At 38.8% G+C, this 21,850-nt stretch overlaps 1 protein-coding gene, 1 long non-coding RNA gene and 1 pseudogene across 2 annotated transcripts; 1 reads left to right on the top strand and 2 right to left on the bottom strand.

Moving 5' to 3' along the window:
* Window positions 1–6,021: 6,021 nt before the first annotated feature.
* On the bottom strand, window positions 6,022–16,416 carry LOC109060282 (sodium/potassium-transporting ATPase subunit alpha-1). Its single transcript, XM_042717097.1, is given in 24 exon segments — window positions 6,022–6,258; window positions 6,839–6,930; window positions 7,110–7,211; window positions 7,294–7,424; window positions 7,512–7,657; window positions 7,770–7,893; window positions 7,993–8,147; window positions 8,230–8,380; window positions 8,383–8,400; window positions 8,690–8,840; window positions 8,928–9,069; window positions 9,161–9,331; window positions 9,410–9,608; window positions 9,689–9,823; window positions 10,175–10,483; window positions 10,562–10,830; window positions 10,915–11,032; window positions 11,127–11,144; window positions 11,146–11,262; window positions 11,355–11,468; window positions 11,562–11,765; window positions 11,874–11,933; window positions 12,027–12,146; window positions 16,226–16,416. Coding segments are annotated over 24 exon segments (3,087 nt in total). The 5' UTR covers window positions 16,238–16,416; the 3' UTR covers window positions 6,022–6,229.
* LOC122135918 lies at window positions 14,802–18,809 on the top strand. The gene is made up of 3 exons (XR_006153777.1): window positions 14,802–15,011; window positions 17,347–17,458; window positions 18,684–18,809. It is a non-coding gene; the product is annotated as an uncharacterized LOC122135918 (long non-coding RNA).
* LOC122135913 lies at window positions 17,770–21,579 on the bottom strand (annotated as a pseudogene).
* Between the last annotated feature and the right edge of the window lie 271 nt (window positions 21,580–21,850).

Genomic DNA, 21,850 nt, shown 5'->3' with positions numbered 1-21,850 from the left:
GTGCAGGTGCAGCAGAACAATTATCACTACAAACCAGTGCGTTATGATAATGAGTTAAAATAACATGAACACTTACCAGTTTGCAATATCGAGCAGCATAACGGACTGTTCCTGAACAGGAAAAATATTCTGAAGCAAATTACCGGAAGTTACAAATTGCAGAAACAATGAAACAACACCAGTCTTTATGGTAACACACTAAACTGTAAATGATCGTAAAAACTCAAATAATGCAGGTTTTTCACAAACTGAAAAGTTTTATAAGATTATGAATCTCACATTTCAGCCTAATAATGGAACAGCTGGATGGAAGACGGGCTGAATGAACATGCAAATTCACTCTCCTCCGGTAGGCATGGCGCTTATGGAAAAGCACAAAAAAAAAAAAAAAAACGCGGTTACTTCGTAAACAAAACATTCATTATGCAGCGGATTTGCACGGATCACTTACATTTACATTCATGTTGAATTTCACTTAAAGATGACCAGTTTGCAGGTATGAAAAAAGCCAGTCTCAAAAGGCACTGTGACAAGCTCTGTCAAGAAAAAAAATATATATACGATCTAAGATGGAAAATGAGGGATTCTGGATTAAAAGAAATGGTGGATTTTTTTGTATATATTTGAGGAGTATTGCAATGTCTGCTAATGGCAAATTTGTATGAAAATTACTATTTATACAGCAGGTGGTGTTTTAAATCAGTCACTTAAGTTAGGATTCTGATTTTATATGTATATATATTGAAAAATAAAATGTGTAAAAGTAGGCCTACTTGAAAGAAATAACAGTCCAATGTTCATCATGAACTTCCAGGCCCTCAGATTCCCATCTCTCTGCCTCCACTGCCCCCAGCAGCCGCTGGAAGTGGCCCTAAAATCACATTTCATTTTCAATTGCGGAATGAAAACTGATTCCAAGAGAGCCTTAAGAGGGTTCTCAGAAATTGCACTTGGCCAAATTACAAAGACTGAGCCATCACACTTTGCCTCATTGGGTCCTGTAGCAAGAAGAAATTAGCAAAGTATATCTGCTTGTAAATTTATTATTTAAACGTCTTGTTAAAGAAAACTTCAGTTGATTTGCAGTTAGTGTTTTTGTCTGACTGGTAAGATGTCCACAAAAACATTTCCAGATCTCATATATATATATATGCATGTAAAAAATTGCATAATATAATGAAGTTAATATTCACAAATTACAGACATACATCATAAATGATATTATATAATATTATCTATAAAATATATTGTATATTATCAACAAATACTATGAAGGCAATGAGACAGCTGAAAATGATCAGACCTCAGTGAAATGCATTAATGTAGAGCTGTATATACTGTATATCATGTTTAAAGCTTTGTAATATAGCAGTCTTATTTTGTGCATTATTAAAACAACGCTGATGTTGGCAGAATAAACATCATTCTTAAGTGCCTGTGTGTGTTTGTTTGTTTGAATTAAATTCACTCCTTCACATGAAAGAAAGTGCTCATTGGAAATTCAAATGGGATGTCTGGGCTTGGTAATTAGCACTGGAGCAAGACCGCTCTAATTAAATCAAGCCTCTTTCCTCCTCAATGACAGGAAGAGCTCATCTCTGCTTTGTAGCCTGATAGTAGTTGTACCTTGAATATTTTGGACTTGCCTTAGCCTTTTTCGCTGTATGAATCACATCATTGACATCTCCTGTCGCCAAGCACAAGAGATGGTTTGTGGAAGTTTGAAGGATATCAATTAAACGCCTCTTTCCTCACACACACGTGGCTCTTTTTGGGACAGATGACTGATCGTTTCAATTGAGGCTTTGCTTAGTACAGGCTCAGAATGGCACAGTTGGTCTTGAGAAGTGTGATGAAGTACTGCAGCTGAATACTTTGGATGAAATCTCACTTTATGAAGAGAAACACTTTCATAGATCTTCTTTAAGCCCTGTTGCGACAGAGACTAATTTCCTAGAGGATTCACGTTGAGGAGCGAGTCTGATCAATAGAAAGTTCGCTTGCTGAAAACAACACGGCCCTGTAATCATCATTGGGATCTATGGTGTTGGAATTAAAATTGCTGCTTTTTTAGAGCCGCTGCTGTTGTTGTTATGATTTTCCAGATGCACATGTTGGTGGAAAAAAATCCAAGATCCCTGTTGAAAGAAGCCAGAATAGCACAGAGACTTGAGACTTGTTTCCATGTTATTTTGCCACTCTTATGAAGTCAGATATTCATTAGCCTGTATCTGGTTTTGTGCTCTCATACAGTATCTATTCAAATTAGCTGTTGTTTACTGACTCATTAAGGGGATGTGCATGATTTATGTCGTTTTGAATGTGCCATAAACCAAACCCAATCCCAGACTCTGACAAGCTCCATTAGGGCTCTTAACAGAAGTTAGTTGGGTAATGTGCATTAGCAAATTGACTATGCACAAGACTCCAGGGCTCTTGGTGATTGCCTATACACACACACTCACAACATCGCAATGAAATGGGTGATGCAATGCTTCCAAGACACATGGTAAAAAGTCTGCTTTATTGGTTTCATCATAACAGTCTTCATTCCCATACAATCACATTTAGGTTCTGCATATGCAATATGTTTTAATAAGCTAAAATGATCAACAAGCTCCATTTTTAATGAATTTCATTAGATTTTTGCATCCAGAATGGTTCAGAATCGATTTGCACATGCATGTCTGTCTATGGTTGTGGGTGCATCAAACACTAAAGCTGGTGTCTCTGTTGTTTTTGAAGAGAGTTTATTTGCAGTCTCTACTAAATGGTTTTCACTCCCTAACAGACCAAACACATATTGGAGAACAACCTAATTTTTAGATGCATAGCCATGTGAAAGTCATGCAAAAATCATGCAGCAACACAATATGAATTAAATGTGGTTTGTACAAACGAAACAAAAATTCTCCCACTACGGGAAATGGCATTTACTCACTTTTTGTGCCATGTCATTTGTTGCAAATCTCAACTAACCTCGCCCTGACCTCTCACTCGAAAATCCTAGAGAATACTTCACTATTAAGGCCTGTTCACACCGGGACGAATTTCGCGCGCGATATTCGCCGACGTTTAACGCCTCATGACTAAACAAAGGGCGCCAATGTGCGTGTGCACACCGACGCGAAAAACGCCACGCGTAAAAGCGTCATTTTTTAAAAAAAACGCCTCGGGTTCGTTTTTTTTGGTTTGACGCACCGCGTCAAAAACTATACGACCAATGAGAATGGCGCTTTTGCACACGTGTCTGGAGCTTCTGAAGTTACAGTAAAACACAACTTGGGGGCGCTCAAACACAAAACTGTCTTGCTGAGCACACATACGTAACGGCGAAGAAGATATACGCCAAGTAGCGTACTCTTTGGTAGCGTCTACACTGCCGGGAAGAAATAAGACGAAGAAGGATGCAAGGCAAGATGAATGTAGAGTTGCTGGTCTCGTTGGTGTCGGAACACAAAGAACTATATGACAAACGCGACAGCGATTACAAAATTCTTGATAAAAGAGAACTAGTATTTCTAGTATTTCTGTTTTACATTAAGCGCGCCATCTAATGTCAGGGAATGAATTTGCATGTTCACTCGGCTCATCGTCAGCGAAAATCGCTTGGGTGTGAACACAAAAAACGCGTTGAAAAACGCTGGCGAATAACGCGCACCGATATTCGTCCCGGTGTGTACGGCCCTTTATTCTGCCACTGATTGAATGGCAAAATGGGAATGATTAATTAATAGAAAGCACAACTTGGAATTGGAAGGTAAATACGTTAACAACAATACATTGTGTGCAAAAAATTCTGGTCCTTTGAGACGGTTTATACTGACTAAAATTGACTTTGTTTTATTAAAATACGTGAGTAAATTCATCCATTATGTCGATGCAAATACCTACAGTTGTACTTTTCTATTTTATTTATTTCTCAAAATATATGATGCGATTACAGAAGCTACTTAGAAAGGAGGAAGGTGTATGTCATGTAAATAATGCACAATGCATCTTATTAATCAAAACGGATTCAAAATTTTAGTTGTATTTATTTATTTGCCAGTATAGTCCATGAGAATGAGGAAAGAGGTTTCAATTCAATTCTGCACAATGAATATGATCTATCCTAAAATTAGGACTTTCTTCACGCAAAATATAATTTCTTTTGATTTAGGGCTAAAAGACCCAGATATTTTCATGTGCTTCAGCATTTTGGAAGTTGATGAACAACTTTGACTTGAATCAGAGAGAAAGGCACAGTTTAATAGTATAAAAAACTGTCCTTGTGCCTCAACTCAGACTTTGTACGTTACATAATCATTGGAAAAGTTGAATGAAAAAGGTCAAACAGCTTGTTACAACCTTGCGTCTCAGGAAAAAGCACAGCCTGATTTGTTCTCAACGTGTGGAGCGGATCCTTCAAACCACAGAGAACACATACCACCGAGTTTAATGACACAGCTTGCATAATTTCACAAAAAATAAATAAATAAATAAAAAAACAGAATTGAACTGAACGAACCGGCATCCTATGAACCTAAATAAACAGACGAAAGAGAAATGCAGTTTCAACAGCCTCGATTGAAAGATAGAAAATAGCTGTTACTAGCAGTGCATGATCACTCAACAGAAAAAGACTGAAATAGATTCAGGCTCATCCAGGCTTGAACAACACAATCCCTCTTCAGTCTCAACCCCACCCGACCACATTCACCCAGCAAGGCCCCCAGCCAAACTTCCCTGGGAAACAGAAACACACCTCAGGGAGATCAGGCTGTTAACCCGGGGCCATCATCCAAAGGTAAAGCTCACGAGTCAAAAGCAGAGAGGGGGGAAGGGAAAGTGATGCTAGATTTGGAAGACTCAGGATACTTGCTCCAAACTATTTAAGGTAGAAGTGTTTAAGACTACTTGTGCTCCAAAAAATTCAAGACAACATAAACCGATAATCGGTTTGACTAATATTTACTTTTCTACATAAATAGTTATGGGAAGGTCAATAAACAACATAATTCCGTGCATCTCTAAAGAAGTCTTTATGACATCTTTACCACACTATGCATTCATCAAAAAACAGTGCAGTCATGTATTACACTAACATAAATGACTCAACTATACAGGATATGTCTTGACTATTAATCCTGCATTAAATTTATGAATGACTATTTAGATTGCTAAAAGGTGATTATGACAAGATCTAATTATGATATTTACAATGCATGTTGTTTTTATTGTAGTGCATTATTAGATCCATTTAGATGTTGCATCACATGCAAACACCACTTCTACATATCGGTTATCTGACTTTTTGATTTAAGTCGTTGCTTTCAATCATTAATAAAAAGTAAAAATACTGAATTGGTGGATCTCTAAAGACATGATCCCTTTCCCTGCCCTCCCTGATGATTCTGACTCACAATACTTTGACTAAAATCATGTTGGACGTGTTTTTGTGCCAGATCTCACTAGCGTGGGTGGAAAGAAGTGGATCTGCGGTCTCCTCCAGGCATGAGACCTGGATTACACTTTCCAAACCCACTTAAAACGCACCCACACTCATTGAGAAGGATATTGCACTGTAAAATGATGCCTTTTTGTTATTTTTCAGTAGCTGAGGCTGTTGAAACGGACAGGAGGTTGGCAAGATTTTTTTCCCACCATTTTTAACACTCATGCACAGATTTACGCTGTTTCCCTTAAAGTAAAAAAAAAAAAAAAAAAAAAAATAATAATAATAATTTACCATGGTAACCACACCATAAATTTCACCAGACATCAGTTAACTAAGGGTAATGTTATTATTGTTATTATGAAATGTATTACATTGCTTTATTTTTATTTATTTTTTGCTTTTACAGAAATGACAATTTGGTACATACTATGGTTACCATGGTACATTGCTATAAGGTTTACAAAAGGTAAAGCACCAGACAAACAGGGGAATTCTGGGGCATGCACTCAAGCAACGAAGCACTTTCCACATTAAAACAAACAAACTTATGAATAAATGAAAAGCAAGGAATGACACAAATGTGGGACCTGACTGCAAGTTTATTTTTATATTACACTTTTAAAAACATGTATAAAATTGGTCCGGCTTCAGAAACAAGGCACGCACTGTCTTGGTTCACGATCTCAGTGTTTGTATCAGGCATTCCCTATATAAAAACATCCAAATTAGGTTAAAATTCTGAGCAGCGAGACAACCATGCAAATAAACTTGTGATGCAGACTGGATGCTTTAATAGTAGGTCTCCCTCTCCACCCAACCTATGACAAAAATATAAAATTCAGATTAGCTCAGTAGGAGGTTTGCATGCATTGTACATGATCTGTATGCTCTGTTCTTAAAAAGCCATCAACTTTAAAAATCTACAATGAAACACATTCTTCATTGAGAAGCAATCCCAGAATGCATTGCACATTGCAATGTGGACAAAAAAAAAAAAAAAAAAAAAAAAAAAAAAAAACACTAGTGAGCTGTTTATCTAGGCAGCATTTAAATTCAACACTGGCTTCGATCACACATTCTTCATTGACAAGGAATCCCAGAATGCATTGCAATGTGGACCAAAAAAAAATTTCAAAATCCAAGATGGCAGATATACTAAAAGAAAAAGTTAAAATTACTAAATACTTTTTTAAAAAAAAAAAAAAAAAAAAAAAATACTAAGTAGATAATGGTTAATTCTAAATATAATTGACTATTTTAGTCATTATTTATATCCTATCATGTTGTTACCCATGTAGTCAATACAGCTCACTAGGTTTGGAACAATATTTACCAAATTATGCAAATAAAAATGATTGCCACTGTTATGAGGCATGGTGCAATAAAATATTATCTTACCTCCTGGGCTGCGTCGAATGATAAGTTTTCGGATTTCATCATAAATAAAGATGAGGAGTGAGTAGGGGAAGGCGCAGAACCACCAGTTTGGTCTGGAAAACAAATTGTACCAAAATTAAATCACCAGTTCTAGACAGCTGTTACATGCATTACATTAGCAATCAATTTTCCCAATGAACTCTCCTAACAAAATACATTTCCCCTAAAAATTCATTAAACAATAAGCATCAGTCACATTCAGATTTTCATTCCATAAAGAGTAAAGCCTTACTTCAGTGGGTACATTCTGAGGGCAACATCCATGCCAGGGCAGTAGGACAGGAAAGCTGCAAGTGCAGTTTCTTCAAACAGTCCAAAGATGAGAATCTTATTCCTGTAAAGAACAGCAAACATGTAAGACTTCATATTCCTGTTTTGAGCCATTTAGATTTAGGATTTATTGGCTGTTTACTTACTTCATTCCTTGCTGGAAGACAGAGTTTCTTCTGGTCTTGCAAATGATCAAATCGGCCCACTGTACAATTACAATACTGGTGAAGAAGGCCGTGTGGCATGTGAACTCCACAATCTTCCTTTGCTCGTACGTCTGAGATGGTAAAGAACACAACTTTCAGATAAGGTAGTGGAAAATTGTAACAATTATATGCCCACTGTATTTTTTGAAAACAGTCACCCATTGTTGTCCATAACTGTCTTCTAGGTCATTGACGTATCTGTCATCCCAGAACACTCGAATTCCCAGCAATGACGACGGCAGGAAGCCATTTTCAGCCAAGATGACAAAATATGTGAAGAAGCCAGCCAGAGCTTGAATCATACCTGCAGAGAAAGAAAAAGCAAGGAGATTCAAATCACCAAACTCTGTGCAGCTAGCAGTAGAGAAAATAGCCATGCAGAATTATAACGGTTTACGCTGTTAAGCAACTCTTACCTATCTGACCATAGGCTATGCTAATCAGCCTCTCGTTCACAAGTTTGTCCGTCTTAGGGTTTCTGGGTTGACGCTTCATGATGTCACTCTCAGCAGCTTCATAGGCCAATGAGATTGCAGGAACCTTGAAGACAAGAGGACAATAACGTTTATTCAAGAACATGATGCACTGAAGAAAAAAAATAAATAAATAAATAAAATACTGGTCAAGTGCGTTGCTTACCATGTCAGTACCCAGGTCAATGCAAAGAATGGTGACTGTACCCAAAGGAAGAGGGATGTTGGCAATGATAAACAAGAGGAAGGGGGTGATCTCAGGGATGTTGCTGGTCAGTGTGTAGGCAATGGACTTCTTCAAGTTGTCAAAGATCAGACGGCCTAAAGTTAAAGACATGTCTGAGGACCAAGTCTCAAAGTAACCTTCAGAAATTTTCAGTCAAGGAAGTTCTCAAAAACATACCTTCTTCTACTCCTGTGACAATTGAGGCAAAGTTGTCGTCCAGAAGGATCATGTCAGCGGCCTGTTTGGATACATCAGATCCAGCGATACCCATAGCCACACCAATATCAGCCTTCTTCAGAGCAGGAGAATCATTGACACAATCACCGGTTTTACAGCTACAATGGCACCCTGTGGACAAACACAAATGAATGTAACATCGTGTTGTGACACATCTAAGTTCTTGTCCTAACCAGCTACGAACGCAACAAGCTGTTTTGTCAGTCACTTGGTTTCTACTGCTGTTATGTCATGCTGAGTAGCTGCGTCTGCACTCAAAGCCCACTGATCCAAAATCTTCCTCCTCGTAGCTTTATATTAACTTCTCTCACTGCGCCAGCCAAGTAAAGTACTTAACTCTTATCTTATCAAATTGACCTGGTAAAGTTTTGATTGGTCGGAGATCGTAAAGATGACTAACCTGTCTTTGGCAGCCTTCGACGATAATCAGCTTCTGCTGAGGAGACGTTCTGGCAAACACAATTTCTGTGTGGTGTTTCAAGACATCATCTAATTGCTCTGGGGACAGATCCTTCAGGTCACCACCATGGATCACACAGGCCTTGGCATCCCTTTAAAAAAAACATTAAAAGAAATGAAAAAAACAGATGCAACAAATATCCAGCCAGAAACATCCAAATCGAGGAGGAATCTGTTACCTTGGATTAACCTCATTAATAGGAATGTTTAAGCGGGCAGCAATGTCTTCAACGGTCTCGTTGCCCTCAGAGATGATACCCACTCCCTTGGCAATGGCCTTGGCTGTGATTGGATGATCACCAGTAACCATGATAACCTTGAAAGGGAGATTTTGAATAAGCAATTAGGATGCCTCTGGTTGTTTCTTCAAAACCACAAGCAGTTATTAGGAATGACTATGGTATACCTTTGATTCCAGCACTCCTACATTTGCCCACGGCATCTGGTACAGCGGCACGAGGAGGATCGATCATGGACATAAGGCCAATGAAGCACAAGTTCTCAGTGGGAAAGTTCACCTCCTCTGTATCAAACTGGAAGTCCTCAGGGAACTGTTCGTCAGGAAGGTTGAAGTGGCAGAATCCTGTGGAAAAACAAGTTGATGGAAAGTGCAGATTGGAAACGCATGGTTTCAAAATTCAATTTAAAACCACAAAATTACCCAGTACTCTTTCTCCAAGGCCCCCAAGTTCCAAGTAGGCATTCTGGAAGGCATCCTTCAACTCATCATCAAGCGGCTGCTCTTTTCCTTGAATCAAAATAGAGCTGCACCTGTCCAGGATCCTTTCAGGAGCACCTTTCATTACTAGAAGGTGAGTGGATTCAGTTGCATTGCTATTGGGGTTCTTATGGATGGAGAGCTAAAATGGTCCATAAACAGAAGATGTTAGACATCTGAAATTCATCCAAAGTGTTGGCCAAAGCAGGGGATGGTTTTTACCTGGTATTTGTTGGTGGAGTTGAAGGGGATCTCGGAAATCTTGGTGTATTTTTCTCTCATCTCTTTCACCGATCCACAGCAGAGCTCAATACACTTCAGCAGGGCAGATTCAGAGGCGTCACCAGCCACGTCTCTCTGTGAAAGGAAACAGGAAAGCATGAAAACAAGGGATGGTCTGAGAAAAAAATAAAAAAATAAAAAATACCAACACGGTTCCATTTTAAAACAGACTGCTTAGATGTTCCAGGAAATGCAAGGTAATTTGAGGTAACAGTCCAACAAATTAGTCCCATTACAAAACAGAGTCTCTAGTTAGCTCATGGGACTCAAAGAATCCCTAGAGGCAAACAGCCGAACAAAGCACAAGCAAACCAACATTGCGAGCATGTAGTAAACAACTCTCAGATGGCATCAGCAACATGCAAAAACTACTTTGTCAGACTTGGTAAATCTTTTGACAGACTTTCACAATGCATCAATACAGACCTTAAGAATTGGGAAGTTTTCTTGTTCTGCAAGGAAGACGGCACGGTTGCAGAGACCGGCGACACGTGCGAGGGCGGCCCAAGTAGCAGAGCTCCTGTCAAAGGAGGTTCCACTCTGGTTCTCTGTGGTGTCTGCTTCATGAATCTGGTTGTCAAACCACATGTGAGCCACGGTCATTCGGTTCTGGGTCAAAGTACCAGTCTTGTCAGAGCAGATGGTGGAAGTCGAGCCAAGAGTCTCCACGGCTTCGAGATTCTTCACCAGGCAGTTCTTCTTTGCCATGCGTTTGGCAGTCAGAGTCAAACACACTTGAAAATACAAGAATGAGGTTTATTTCTCTTTGAGATTACAGTTATTCCAAATTGTAGCAATTATTTTGACACTTACTGTTACGGTAGCCAGGAGACCTTCTGGCACATTAGCCACAATGATACCAATGAGGAAGATGACAGCTTCCAACCAAGAGTAGCCAAGGATCAGGGAGAGGATGAAGAAAGAGACACCCAGGAAGACGGCTACACCAGTGATGATGTGGATAAAGTGCTCAATCTCAATTGAGATGGGAGTGCGACCAACTTCAAGGCCAGAAGCAAGAGTGGCAATACGACCCATGACAGTGCGGTCACCAGTGTTGATGACGACACCCCTGGCAGTGCCTGTAAGCAAAATAAAATTCAATGAAAATGTCTACTTTTAATTGTTCGAACATTTGACTTCTTAAAGACTTCTAGTTTTCATACCTTCAACACAGTTGGTAGAGAAAAACGCAATGTTTCTGGTCTCCAGTGGGTTATCGTTGGAGAAGTCAGGAGTACGAGTCTGGGGCTCAGATTCTCCAGTGAGGGAGGAGTTGTCCACCTGGAAAGGACAAGATCATTAGTAAATCCTTGTAGACTTGAAACATGCCATTGGAGAAGACATTCCACCATGATTTATGGCAATGGTATTTCACCTTGCATCCATGAGCAGAAAATGATACGCAGATCAGCAGGAATTCTATCGCCACCTTTGACTTCCACAAGATCTCCAACCACAACTTCTTCAGCATTGATATTATTCTTCTCTCCATCACGGATAACCAAGGCTTGCTATGTGACAAAGTGGAAGTGCACTTAACATCACTGAGGAAAAGAGAAATATCTTAATATATATATACATATTTTAGAATTATCAAGAGTACCTGAGGGACAAGGTTCTTAAAAGAGTCCATGATCTTGGAGCTCTTGGCCTCTTGATAGTACGAGAAACATCCAGTGATCATCACAACAGCAGAGAGTACAATACCCAAATACAACTGCGCAGGACAATGAAGGAGAGGTTAGGGATACTGCTAAAACAACAATGTGATCTTAAGAAACTCAAACAGGGTTTTTTTTTTTTCCCTTACGTTATCATTGGCAGGCTCCTCCTCAGAGACCGCCTGGATGCCGTAGGCAAGAAAACAAAGGATGGCTCCAATCCACAGGAGAGTTGAGAATCCTCCAAAGAGCTGCTTGCAGAACTTGACCCATTCTGGGGTGGTTGGAGGTGGAGTCAAAGCGTTGGGTCCATCACGCTCCAAGATCTCCTTAGCACGAGTGCCTGACAATCCCTGGAGAAAGTGATGGGTTAGATAATGAAGATCCAAAGCGAGAGCTTTATGCCATTATACTACTATCAATGGTCTGTCATTTCAAATTCGGTACAGAAGCAAACTAACCCTAGTTAAATCAGTGCTGTATTTCCTGGTTAGTTCATCCAGGGACAGTTTGTGATCATCCTAAAATAGCACAAAAAAGAACAATGTACATCTCAAAGATCACTACAATCAAAGTTTTGCCAATAGGTGCTTTCAAGAACTAAACTGACTTACCAAGTCCACCTCTTTTTTGAGTTCATCCATGTCTTTATCCTTCTCTTTCTTGCCCTTGGGCTTTGACTTCTTGCCCCCCTGCTCTGAGGTGGCTGCCAGCTCATATTGTTCTCGTCCTTCCTGTGGTGGAACAAGCATAGAACAACCATTAAATCTCTTGAGCATGGTCTAACAATAGCATTTTTTTAAGGAATGCAAACTGCCTACATTTATTGATGGGTGTAGGTTTTAAAAGACTTGTATTATAAATGCACAAAAAGTGCTATTACCCAACTTATGAGTGTAAAAGAAGTGCATAAAAGTGTAAAATATTAGCAAGAGATAACAGAGTGCAGATTGCGTGATCCCAATGGATAACGTGTAGTAATTAACATTTAACTTGAAAAGCAATTAACCAAATAACCTCTACTACTGTTAAGCAACAGTTCTTATTACAACTGAATTCTGCGAATACAATAGGTGACTCATTGCCTCACAACACGAACGGGAGCTGTTACATGAATCACTTAAGTATAGAGCATTTGATTGCTAGTTTGCATTTAAAATCTGATCGTCATTTTAAGTCAGTGAAGCAAACAACAGACTCTTTGTTTGAAAAATGACGTGTCAATAAAAATAAAAAAAAACACTTGAAGCCTGCATAGTTCCAGAAAACATCTAACAACTTGGTTATTGTGACATCATCAACAGTCAATTAACATAAAATGACACATTATATCATTTTGGTCTAAACGTTTGTTGCTACTGAAAACAACCATTTAAAAAAAAATAAGATTTTTCCATCAGCTTTCATGATTTCAGATCATCTTACAAAGACACAAGATATTTATCTCTGCATCAAATTTATATTTTTTTGCAGGTCAATCCATGTCCTGATACAAATCTACAAGCACACTGGTGTGGTTGTTATCTGTACATGAAAGCAACAGATGATGAAAGTGGCCAGAAACAAAGAACTCGACACCTGTAGTTCCCAACTGAATATGACAGCTTACTTCAGAGCTCTTCCACGTATACGTATGCTGGTTTACTTAAACGCTTAGTCATCATTTCGAATATGCATATGAGCATTTTCACAACTTGCACATGTGTGTGGAAAATGTCACAAGGTTGAGCCAGAGGGTAAAAGATAAATCAACCATGGCAGAACCTGCTCATAAATATTCATATTTGTGAAAGAATATTTTATCCGGACTTCATCAAATGAATAAAAATTCTATTCTTCCACGTCTTTTTATTTTTTTTTCTTATCTTGCACGTGAGCCAAAGTCGGTTCACTCAAGCACATCAGTGTTCTCATACTGGGACTTTGCCCTGTTGCCATTGGAAACAGAGCCACACCTCCAGACCCATGAATGGGTTAAGTCACGTGTCAGGGCCAACTCTCTTTGTTTCAGAAGTGGCACAGGGGAGGGTGAAATGAAAACAGTGTACAAACTCCTCCACACCAGTCACAGGGCAATTGCTAAAGCTACAGCTTTTCATAAGCTCACTGTGGTTTAAGAGCACGGACAGAAAATGAACAAAAACATACAGTGGGGTCGAAATGTGAAATTACTTCAGCAATAAAAATTGGGGTGAAAAGGTGATTTAAAAAAAAAAATAAAAAAAAATTTAAAAAAAAGTTGTTCTTTAGAATGTCTTATACATTCATGAACAAAACCTGACAATCATGCTCTCCAGCATTATGAGAAGTTCCAAAGAGCATCTTGAGTTCCAATGGAAGACGACAATCTGACCACCTGTTCATCATCACATGATCAATGACACTAATTTACTTACATTTAACTAGTCACCTAGAGATATTAATATTTTCAAAATCCTCAAAGTGATAGAGATTCAATGTGGTCTGAGACTTTTGGACCCAGTTGCATTTCTATTATGTCAAAATAAACATCCATGCATTTTGGAAAACTATTTCTTTCTCACTTGCTGGTGGAACAGCAACAATGGGCTGGAGGTAAATGCATGTTACCATCTCATATGTTCAATGCACCAAAAAAGGTAAGGGGCCCCGAGACAGCCGTCGGGGTCGGTGAGGAGGGGTGGTCAGTCTCTGTCAGATGAGACTGTCAATGACAAAAGGTTTCACTAACGCATAGTGACTGATGAATGGAAAGAATGTTAAACTCTTCTGCGATGGAGTGGCAGTCTTAGCTTATATACACCCTCGGGGGGAGTGAGAACACAGCTGTGGTCAACACCTGATGCTGGTCTTAAAACACACAATATACTAACATTTTTGTATGAAACAATACTTTGCCCCTTAAAAAAGGTTTTATGTTTTTGCAGAAATTACTCTAAATTTTTCAGATTTCTACTCCCTTTCCAATTACTTCGCTGAGTAATAATACCATGGTAAACTGTATCATGTATATGCCATGTACATGAATATTGTAACGTGGCATTGGATGGTAGTACTATATATGCCATTATGGTAACTCCAATGTAGAAATACAGTATTAAACCAGCAAATATCTCATTTAATTCTTATTTCAATATGACCCCCACAAAATTCCACAAAGCAAAATACATGAAATGCTGTTATTTCATATCAGTCTCTTGCACACAACAGCAAGTCTATGTCTGCAAAGGAGAGACATCTGCCCCGTTGTGGTGGGATTTGATGGGGCTGGGGGCGTAGCTCAATGCACCAAACCCAGATGAAACATGTGGATGGCTGTTTGCTCCCCATCACATGGGATACCCTGGGACCGAATGCATAATTCCCATTTACTGGTGCTCAGAGCCTCACATTAGGGAGTGGTATTCAGCTCTTACGCAATGCCACTACACGCTGGAATCATATTAAGAGTTAATGAACCCTACAGGAAGCAAATCATAAGATTATGACTGAATGTGAACGGAGAAACTAAAGAAAGCTAAGCATGTCACGCAGCTAATGAGATTTTACCGTTCCAGAATATAAATTTATTACAATTAATGCATAATTCTGCGAGACACAAAGACGTGTTTTCACAGCAGGTAAAGACTCGTTTATTTGAAGTCGAGCCTTTACTCAACTAACTCAGCCTGCTCCACTTAAAGATAACGATGACGAACAGACGCGATGATAACTAGTCTTCAAACCCGAGACAACTTTATCATGTCAGACAACACCCTAAAATTAAACATGCTTTACTGTACAGCGAAAAAACATAACATGAACCACATCACTGCGTGAAAACTATATGATTTTACATTAAATAGTTAACTACGAGTATTGTGTCTGCTTAGAGGTTCTAAACAGTTCAACTACACAGACACATCTCGCAGTTTTAAATTAGATAGTTTAACGATGTAAAAAGAGTTAGATGACAAGTTTAAGCGTTTAGAGTTTAAGTGTAATACCTAAGCGGTTTGCATGAATACTTACGATTATATTTAAACGAGATTTTCGGGTTGACTAACCAAGCCTACGTTAACAGTGTTTAGCTACTCAACATAAAACTGCGTACAATTTTGAAACAGGCTACTCGTCTCGTTCAGTGTTTTAAACGGGATATTTTAGCCTCTGTGGTGTAATGGATGTATCTCATGATGAAAAGTTTATTTCGCGCATCTGGAGGTTTTACAGCAACTATTTAAAGCACGCGCGTCGTTCACTCCGAGGTTTACGCGGTTAAACTGATACAATGTATCTCGAGGTTTCGTCACACTCAGAAACACGTTGTCGAGCCAACTTGAAATGTTCTGTCGTAATTGTAAAACAGCTTGAAGATTTTTCTAAGAGCTGCCAAACATCAGAGGAACACAGAGCTCTCCTCTTGTTACAAACATGATTAGTTCAGTTGTACAATGTAAAAGTCACGAGACTGACTGTATTTGCTTCGACAAACAGGCCATGTAACATCGCGGCCATAGAGGAAGTTGTCTGCTACATTCCTGAAATCTTTGTAGTGAACCAAGAACGTCTTAAATTAGAGTTTAAGTCTCTTTTAAAGCCACAGACTTAAAACCTGTTGCTCCATCCGAGAATACAGACTTTTATGGTTTAGATGAACCCGTACACGCATTTCATTCATTTAAACAAACTAATTTGAATATTAAAACTGCGGAAGTCTCATACTCCGGGAAGCCATTTGGAAACAACTATTTACTAAACCATTATTTTCAGTAACCTGGTTAAACACACAGAACACTACTGCAAATTGCTAGACAGCCTTTAAGAATGAAACGACAAACACGTTCACACTTACTCCTCGTCCCATTTTGCTTCTTTTGATTAAAAACAACCACCTGGGTTTCCAAAAAAAAATCCAAGCTTTCTTTAAAAACAACAAATTAAAAGTCCCCAATCCCGTTTCCTCTTTTTTTCCTTGGTCACCGTTGGACGCGTCGTTCCAACCAGACACGCATCCAAGCCAGTGTGAACACTCAAAGCTTATATAGGCCTATATCGTGGGTTTTTTCACTGTGACGTCTGCCTGGATTGTCATGGTAACGCGGAGGAAAGGGGCGTGGTCTGCAGGGAAGACAAGCGCGGGGCTGGGGATTGTGACAGACTTTCACTTCTGAACTTTGATCGTGTTAAATAATGTATCGCTTTTCTATATCAGTGCCGATTATCTTTTTTTTGTTTGAACTTATCTTTGTGAATTGCCTGTGAAGAAACTCTTAAAAGTCAATACCCTGTTAGAAAATCCGGTTTAAGCTCGTATATCCGTGTTTAGGAATGTGGTTTCTAGCTGGTCACTAACTGACTGGACACCATGTTCCGAAAACCAGACCAGCAGTAAACCAGCTGGAGGTGGTCCAGTTCGTAGCTGGTTTATATTAGCGTTATAACAAGCCTAGACCATCTAGAAAACTATTTAAAATAGGATTTTCCAGTGTTTAATGGTCTCCTTGAGAGCACAGTTACGAAAATAAATATGGTTGCATGGAGTAACCTGGTTAAATTGTTTAGAAATTATTAAATCATTAACATGGTCTTGTGATTCATACACCTGGTATGTGCTTGGGAAGCAAACGTAAGCATATTCAAGGTGTTAATCAATCTTAAAATCATGACTTGCTTGGTTTTTCATTGTCTTATAAGCTAAATATTTCTCAGTATTAATTCACGAAGTGTAGTTTTGTTAGAATAATAGTATTGCGTTAACTGAAAATAATGCAAATGCTGTTGTTTTTGGCTTATTTTTCACAAACCGTGAATATTATGAACTGTGAAGCTTATTTTTAATATCATGGGATTCACTATTATACGAGGATTTCTATCATTAGGATAATTTGAGCTCAATTTGACAGACTATTTTTAGCTCTATTCTGCTGAGATCGTATTTCATGGTCATTATTTCCTTCTTTTTATGTTTTCCAGATTATCCTCATTAGAGGGATTATGCTCATTAAACACATGTACTGTGTGTTGTTGATGATGGAAACGGACCAGTGCTGTTGAACTGGCGCCTGCTGGAGACTGCATCTTCAAAGTAGGAGAGCTAAAAATATCTTGAATTTTATTTACAAGCTGTGGGCTCTAGCCTATAAATGTGTTGTCATGGAAACTATCATGTCACCCCCTAATTTTAGACAAGAAGAATGCCCTCTAGTGGTAGTAGTGAAATCTGATGAGCCTGATCTTACAATGCCTATAAATATCACGTGCTGTGCCTTTATCATGGCCAGGCTTTGCACATTTTCCACTTAAGTGTCGAATAAAGGTTTTACATTTTATATCTTTGTGGGGACCAATAATTTAATGCAATGGATTGGTAGTGCATAATGAAGTCACAAATACAAATTCCTTCTAATTTGACATTTATTGATTGAAAATGACCAGCTTTTGTATGATTTTGATGACATGAACAAAGTCTTCGTTTCAGTAGTATGTTTCTTTTTCCACCCATCCTGAAACAAAACAGCATAGATATTAGAGCTAGTTCATTCACTGCGAAATAACATAATACTGTTATGAAAGTTATCGCTATCGTAGACCCCATTCAAAACCCAGGTTTCCTCTTGGGAAACAGATACTTTAGCTTTAAAATGAAAACAAACATAGATGTTATCGATGTCAAAGACTGCTAACATCTGTTAGTTATATCTGTTATTACCTCCTGGGCTCCGCCTAAGGATGTATCTTCTAACTTCATCATAGACAAAGATGAGCAGCGAGTATGGGAAGGCACAGAACCACCAACATGGTCTAAAACATAACACCAGTGTTTAAGGTCAGATGGGAAAAAAATTTAAATATTCCCATTTCTTGTGTGTAAAAAGACTAGTTATGTCCACCTACTTGAGAGGATACATTCTTAAAGCAACGTCCATGCCTGGGCAGTAGGACAAGAAAGCTGCCAGAGCAGTTTCCTCAAACAGACCAAAGATGAGGATTTTGTTTCTATGAAAGAAAAGTGGTGACAATGCTTTTAAAAACAGCCTTGTGTTACACATATTGCACAATTTAATGGCTGGACACTTTGTTTACATACCTCATTCCCTGCTGTACAATGGAATTCCTCCTGGTCTTACAGATGATCAGATCAGCCCACTGCACAATCACAATACTGGCGAAGAATGCTGTGTGGCATGTGAACTCCACAATCTTTCTGCGCTCATATGTCTGGAAAAATAAACAGAAAAGCACTATTTACATGACTGATACCTCACATTTGTTGTATTATAATAGTTTTTTTTTTTTTTTGGTTTATACAGTTGTGACACCTACCCATTGCTGGCCATAGCTATCTTCCAAGTCATTGAGATACTTATCGTCCCAGTTGACTCGAATTCCTATTAAATCGGAGGGCAGGAATCCGTTCTCGGCAAGAATTACAAAGTAGGTAAAGAACCCTGCAACTGCTTGCATCATACCTAAAAATAAGTATGATGACATTAAAATTACAATTTGGAGGGTCTGTCAAATAATTGTGTATCACCTATAATTAAGTGTTTGTTTTATTTGTATGTATTTATGTCATATAGAGCATTTATATTTTACATTTCAGTATTCCATTCCAGTTTTCTTTATAATTAAAAAACAGTAGGCGGCGCTGCTTTTTACTTCCAGGCGAACTAAGGGCATGGCTGCAATAGCAATTATGAAGTTTCGTTGATTATATTAATGCACTGACTAAAGATATTCCTGGTCAGCATGCTTGCTGGCAGATTTGTATACGCAGACGATTTAGTTTTTCAAAGTATAACCAGAATGTACTCAAATGAAATAAAACACAATAATATGTAACGCAGATGCTTTTGCAGCTAGCCTGCTTCTGCAGTATGTTGAACTTTAATAATAATTAAATTAAATATTATGCTAAGTAGAGTACATGTTGAAAACCAGGTCAAAGAATGAACATAGCGCTAACAGTAAAGAACGTCTGTTTAGAGTAAGCATGCTCTTACCAATTTGACCGTAGGCCATACTGATGAGCCTCTCATTCACCATATATCTGTTTTAGCATTTCTGGGTTGTCTCTTCATGATGTCACTTTCAGCAGTTTCGTAGGCCAGTGAGATAGCAGGAACCTGTGGAAACGTTAAACAACAAATCAAAACCATTTCTTTAAGTTTTTGACCATTTGGGGGAGCTCAAACAAAACTAAGGCTCAGCACATGGATCAGAGGTCACCCACTAAAGATAAAAGCATTGCTACATGAACTGTTTGCTGTTTTCAAAATGGAAAAAAAAAAAAAAAAAAACAGTGAACAACCAGTATGGCTAACACTGAAGGAGCAGACATTACTGTATGTGAAGAGTTCTATGTGGTGAACGGAAGTCATAGCTTTACACTAAATTATTCAAAGTGTTTTTTTTTTCTGACCAGTAGGTGGCAATAAAAACAAACTCACACAATAGCTGCAATTACAATTACAAAGTTACATCCTATGCATTCTATCCAAGACAAGGCCAAACTTTGTGGTTGGGATCCTATTCACTGGCATGGTCTCAAGATTATCTGTACCAAAGCTGTGGAAGATCAAACTAATCTATACAATATATGTCTACATTCCTTCAGTGTTTGGCTCCTGATTCACACACTGTGTCCTTTCACACCTACCATGTCAGTGCCCAGGTCAATGCAGAGAATGGTGACAGTGCCCAAAAGGTAGAGGAATATTAGCAATGATGAACAAGAGGAAGGGTGAGATCTCAGGGATGTTGCTGGTCAGTGTGTAGGCAATGGACTTTTTCAAGTTGTCAAAGATCAGACGTCCTAAAGTTTGAAGATAGATATGAGAATTAAGCATCAAAAAAGTTACCTTCATAATTCTTCAGTCAGTAAAGTTCTCAATAAAATGTCTCACCTTCTTCTACTCCAGTGACAATTGAGGCAAAGTTGTCGTCCAGAAGGATCATGTCAGCAGCCTGTTTAGATACGTCAGATCCAGCGATACCCATAGCCACACCAATATCAGCCTTCTTCAGAGCAGGAGAATCATTGACACCATCACCGGTTACAGCTACAATGGCACCCTGATATGAGAAATAAAATGCATTAAAAATGGTTCCTTCAGGGTAAAATTTTCTAGTATCAAATAGGATTGGACAGACATTACCTGTCGCTGACAACCTTCTACAATTATCAGCTTTTGTTGTGGAGAGGTTCTGGCAAACACAATTTCTGTGTGGTGTTTCAGGATATCATCCAGCTCTTCTTCACTCATATTCTTCAGTTCTCCAAATGTGACCACACAGGCCTTGGCATCTCTAGAGGTACACATTGTATTAGTAGACTTCTAGAGCAAATTCAAAACTTGGTGAATAAATGTTTTGTTTGAGATGGATACCTTGGATTGACCTCTCCAACGGGGAGGTTTAAACGAGCAGCAATGTCTTCCACAGTCTCATTGCCTTCAGAGATAATGCCAACACCCTTTGCAATAGCCTTAGCTGTAATTGGATGGTCTCCAGTAACCATGATAACCTGTAATTGAAGATTCTGAATTATAATTTGATTAACTGATTGTACATGCAACAAGTATAAACAAAGTTGAATATGCTGCAGCAAAGGTGTGACATATTCAAACAATGGATCTTGAACCAAGAACAACTTCTTGATTCAAGACCCATTACAAATAGTCTTAGCTGTAATTGGATGGTCACAAGTAACCTGTGATAGAAGACATAGATGCTTGATCATATGATTCATTTAATTCAGTAAAGGTATAATATAATCAAGCCATCAGTCTTGAATCAAGGTGAAACAACACCTTGATTCCTGCACTCCTGCACTTGCCCACAGCATCTGGTACAGCTGCACGAGGAGGATCAATCATAGACATGAGGCCAACAAAACACAGGTTCTCGGTGGGGAAAGTTCACTTCGTCGGTATCAAATGCAAAACCCTCAGGAAATTGGTCATCAGGGAGGCTAAAGTGGCAGAAACCTTTGAGAAAGAACACAGTCATTAGTGTAGATAGTCATAGTTTTAACTGACAAACTCCACAAGGTGAACTTCATAAGGTGGCTTTACCCAGCACTCTTTCTCCAAGACCTCCAAGTTCTACATAAGCATTTGGGAAAGCATCTTTCATTTCATCTTCCAAAGGCTGCTCTTTTCCTTGAATCAGAATCATGGAGCATCGATCCAAAATTCTCTCAGGGGCTCCCTTCATCACCAGCAGGTGCTTAGACTCTGAAGAATTAGGATTCTTATGGATTGAGAGCTAGAAAAGGCATATTAGGGGATGTTAGGAAGGACAGTCAAATCTGTAAATCTCCAAAGAATAATTAATCCAAAATACCTGATACTTGTTGGTGGAGTTGAAAGGGATCTCAGAAATCTTTGGGTACTTCTCTCTCATTTCAGTGACTGAACCGCAGCACAGCTCAATACACTTCAACAGGGCAGACTCTGAGGCATCGCCAGCTGTG

Source organism: Cyprinus carpio, chromosome B1 (assembly GCF_018340385.1).
Source record: "Cyprinus carpio isolate SPL01 chromosome B1, ASM1834038v1, whole genome shotgun sequence".
Lineage (NCBI taxonomy): Eukaryota > Metazoa > Chordata > Actinopteri > Cypriniformes > Cyprinidae > Cyprinus > Cyprinus carpio.
Note: the sequence above shows the minus strand (reverse complement) of the source record. Positions and strands in the feature narration are given on the sequence as shown.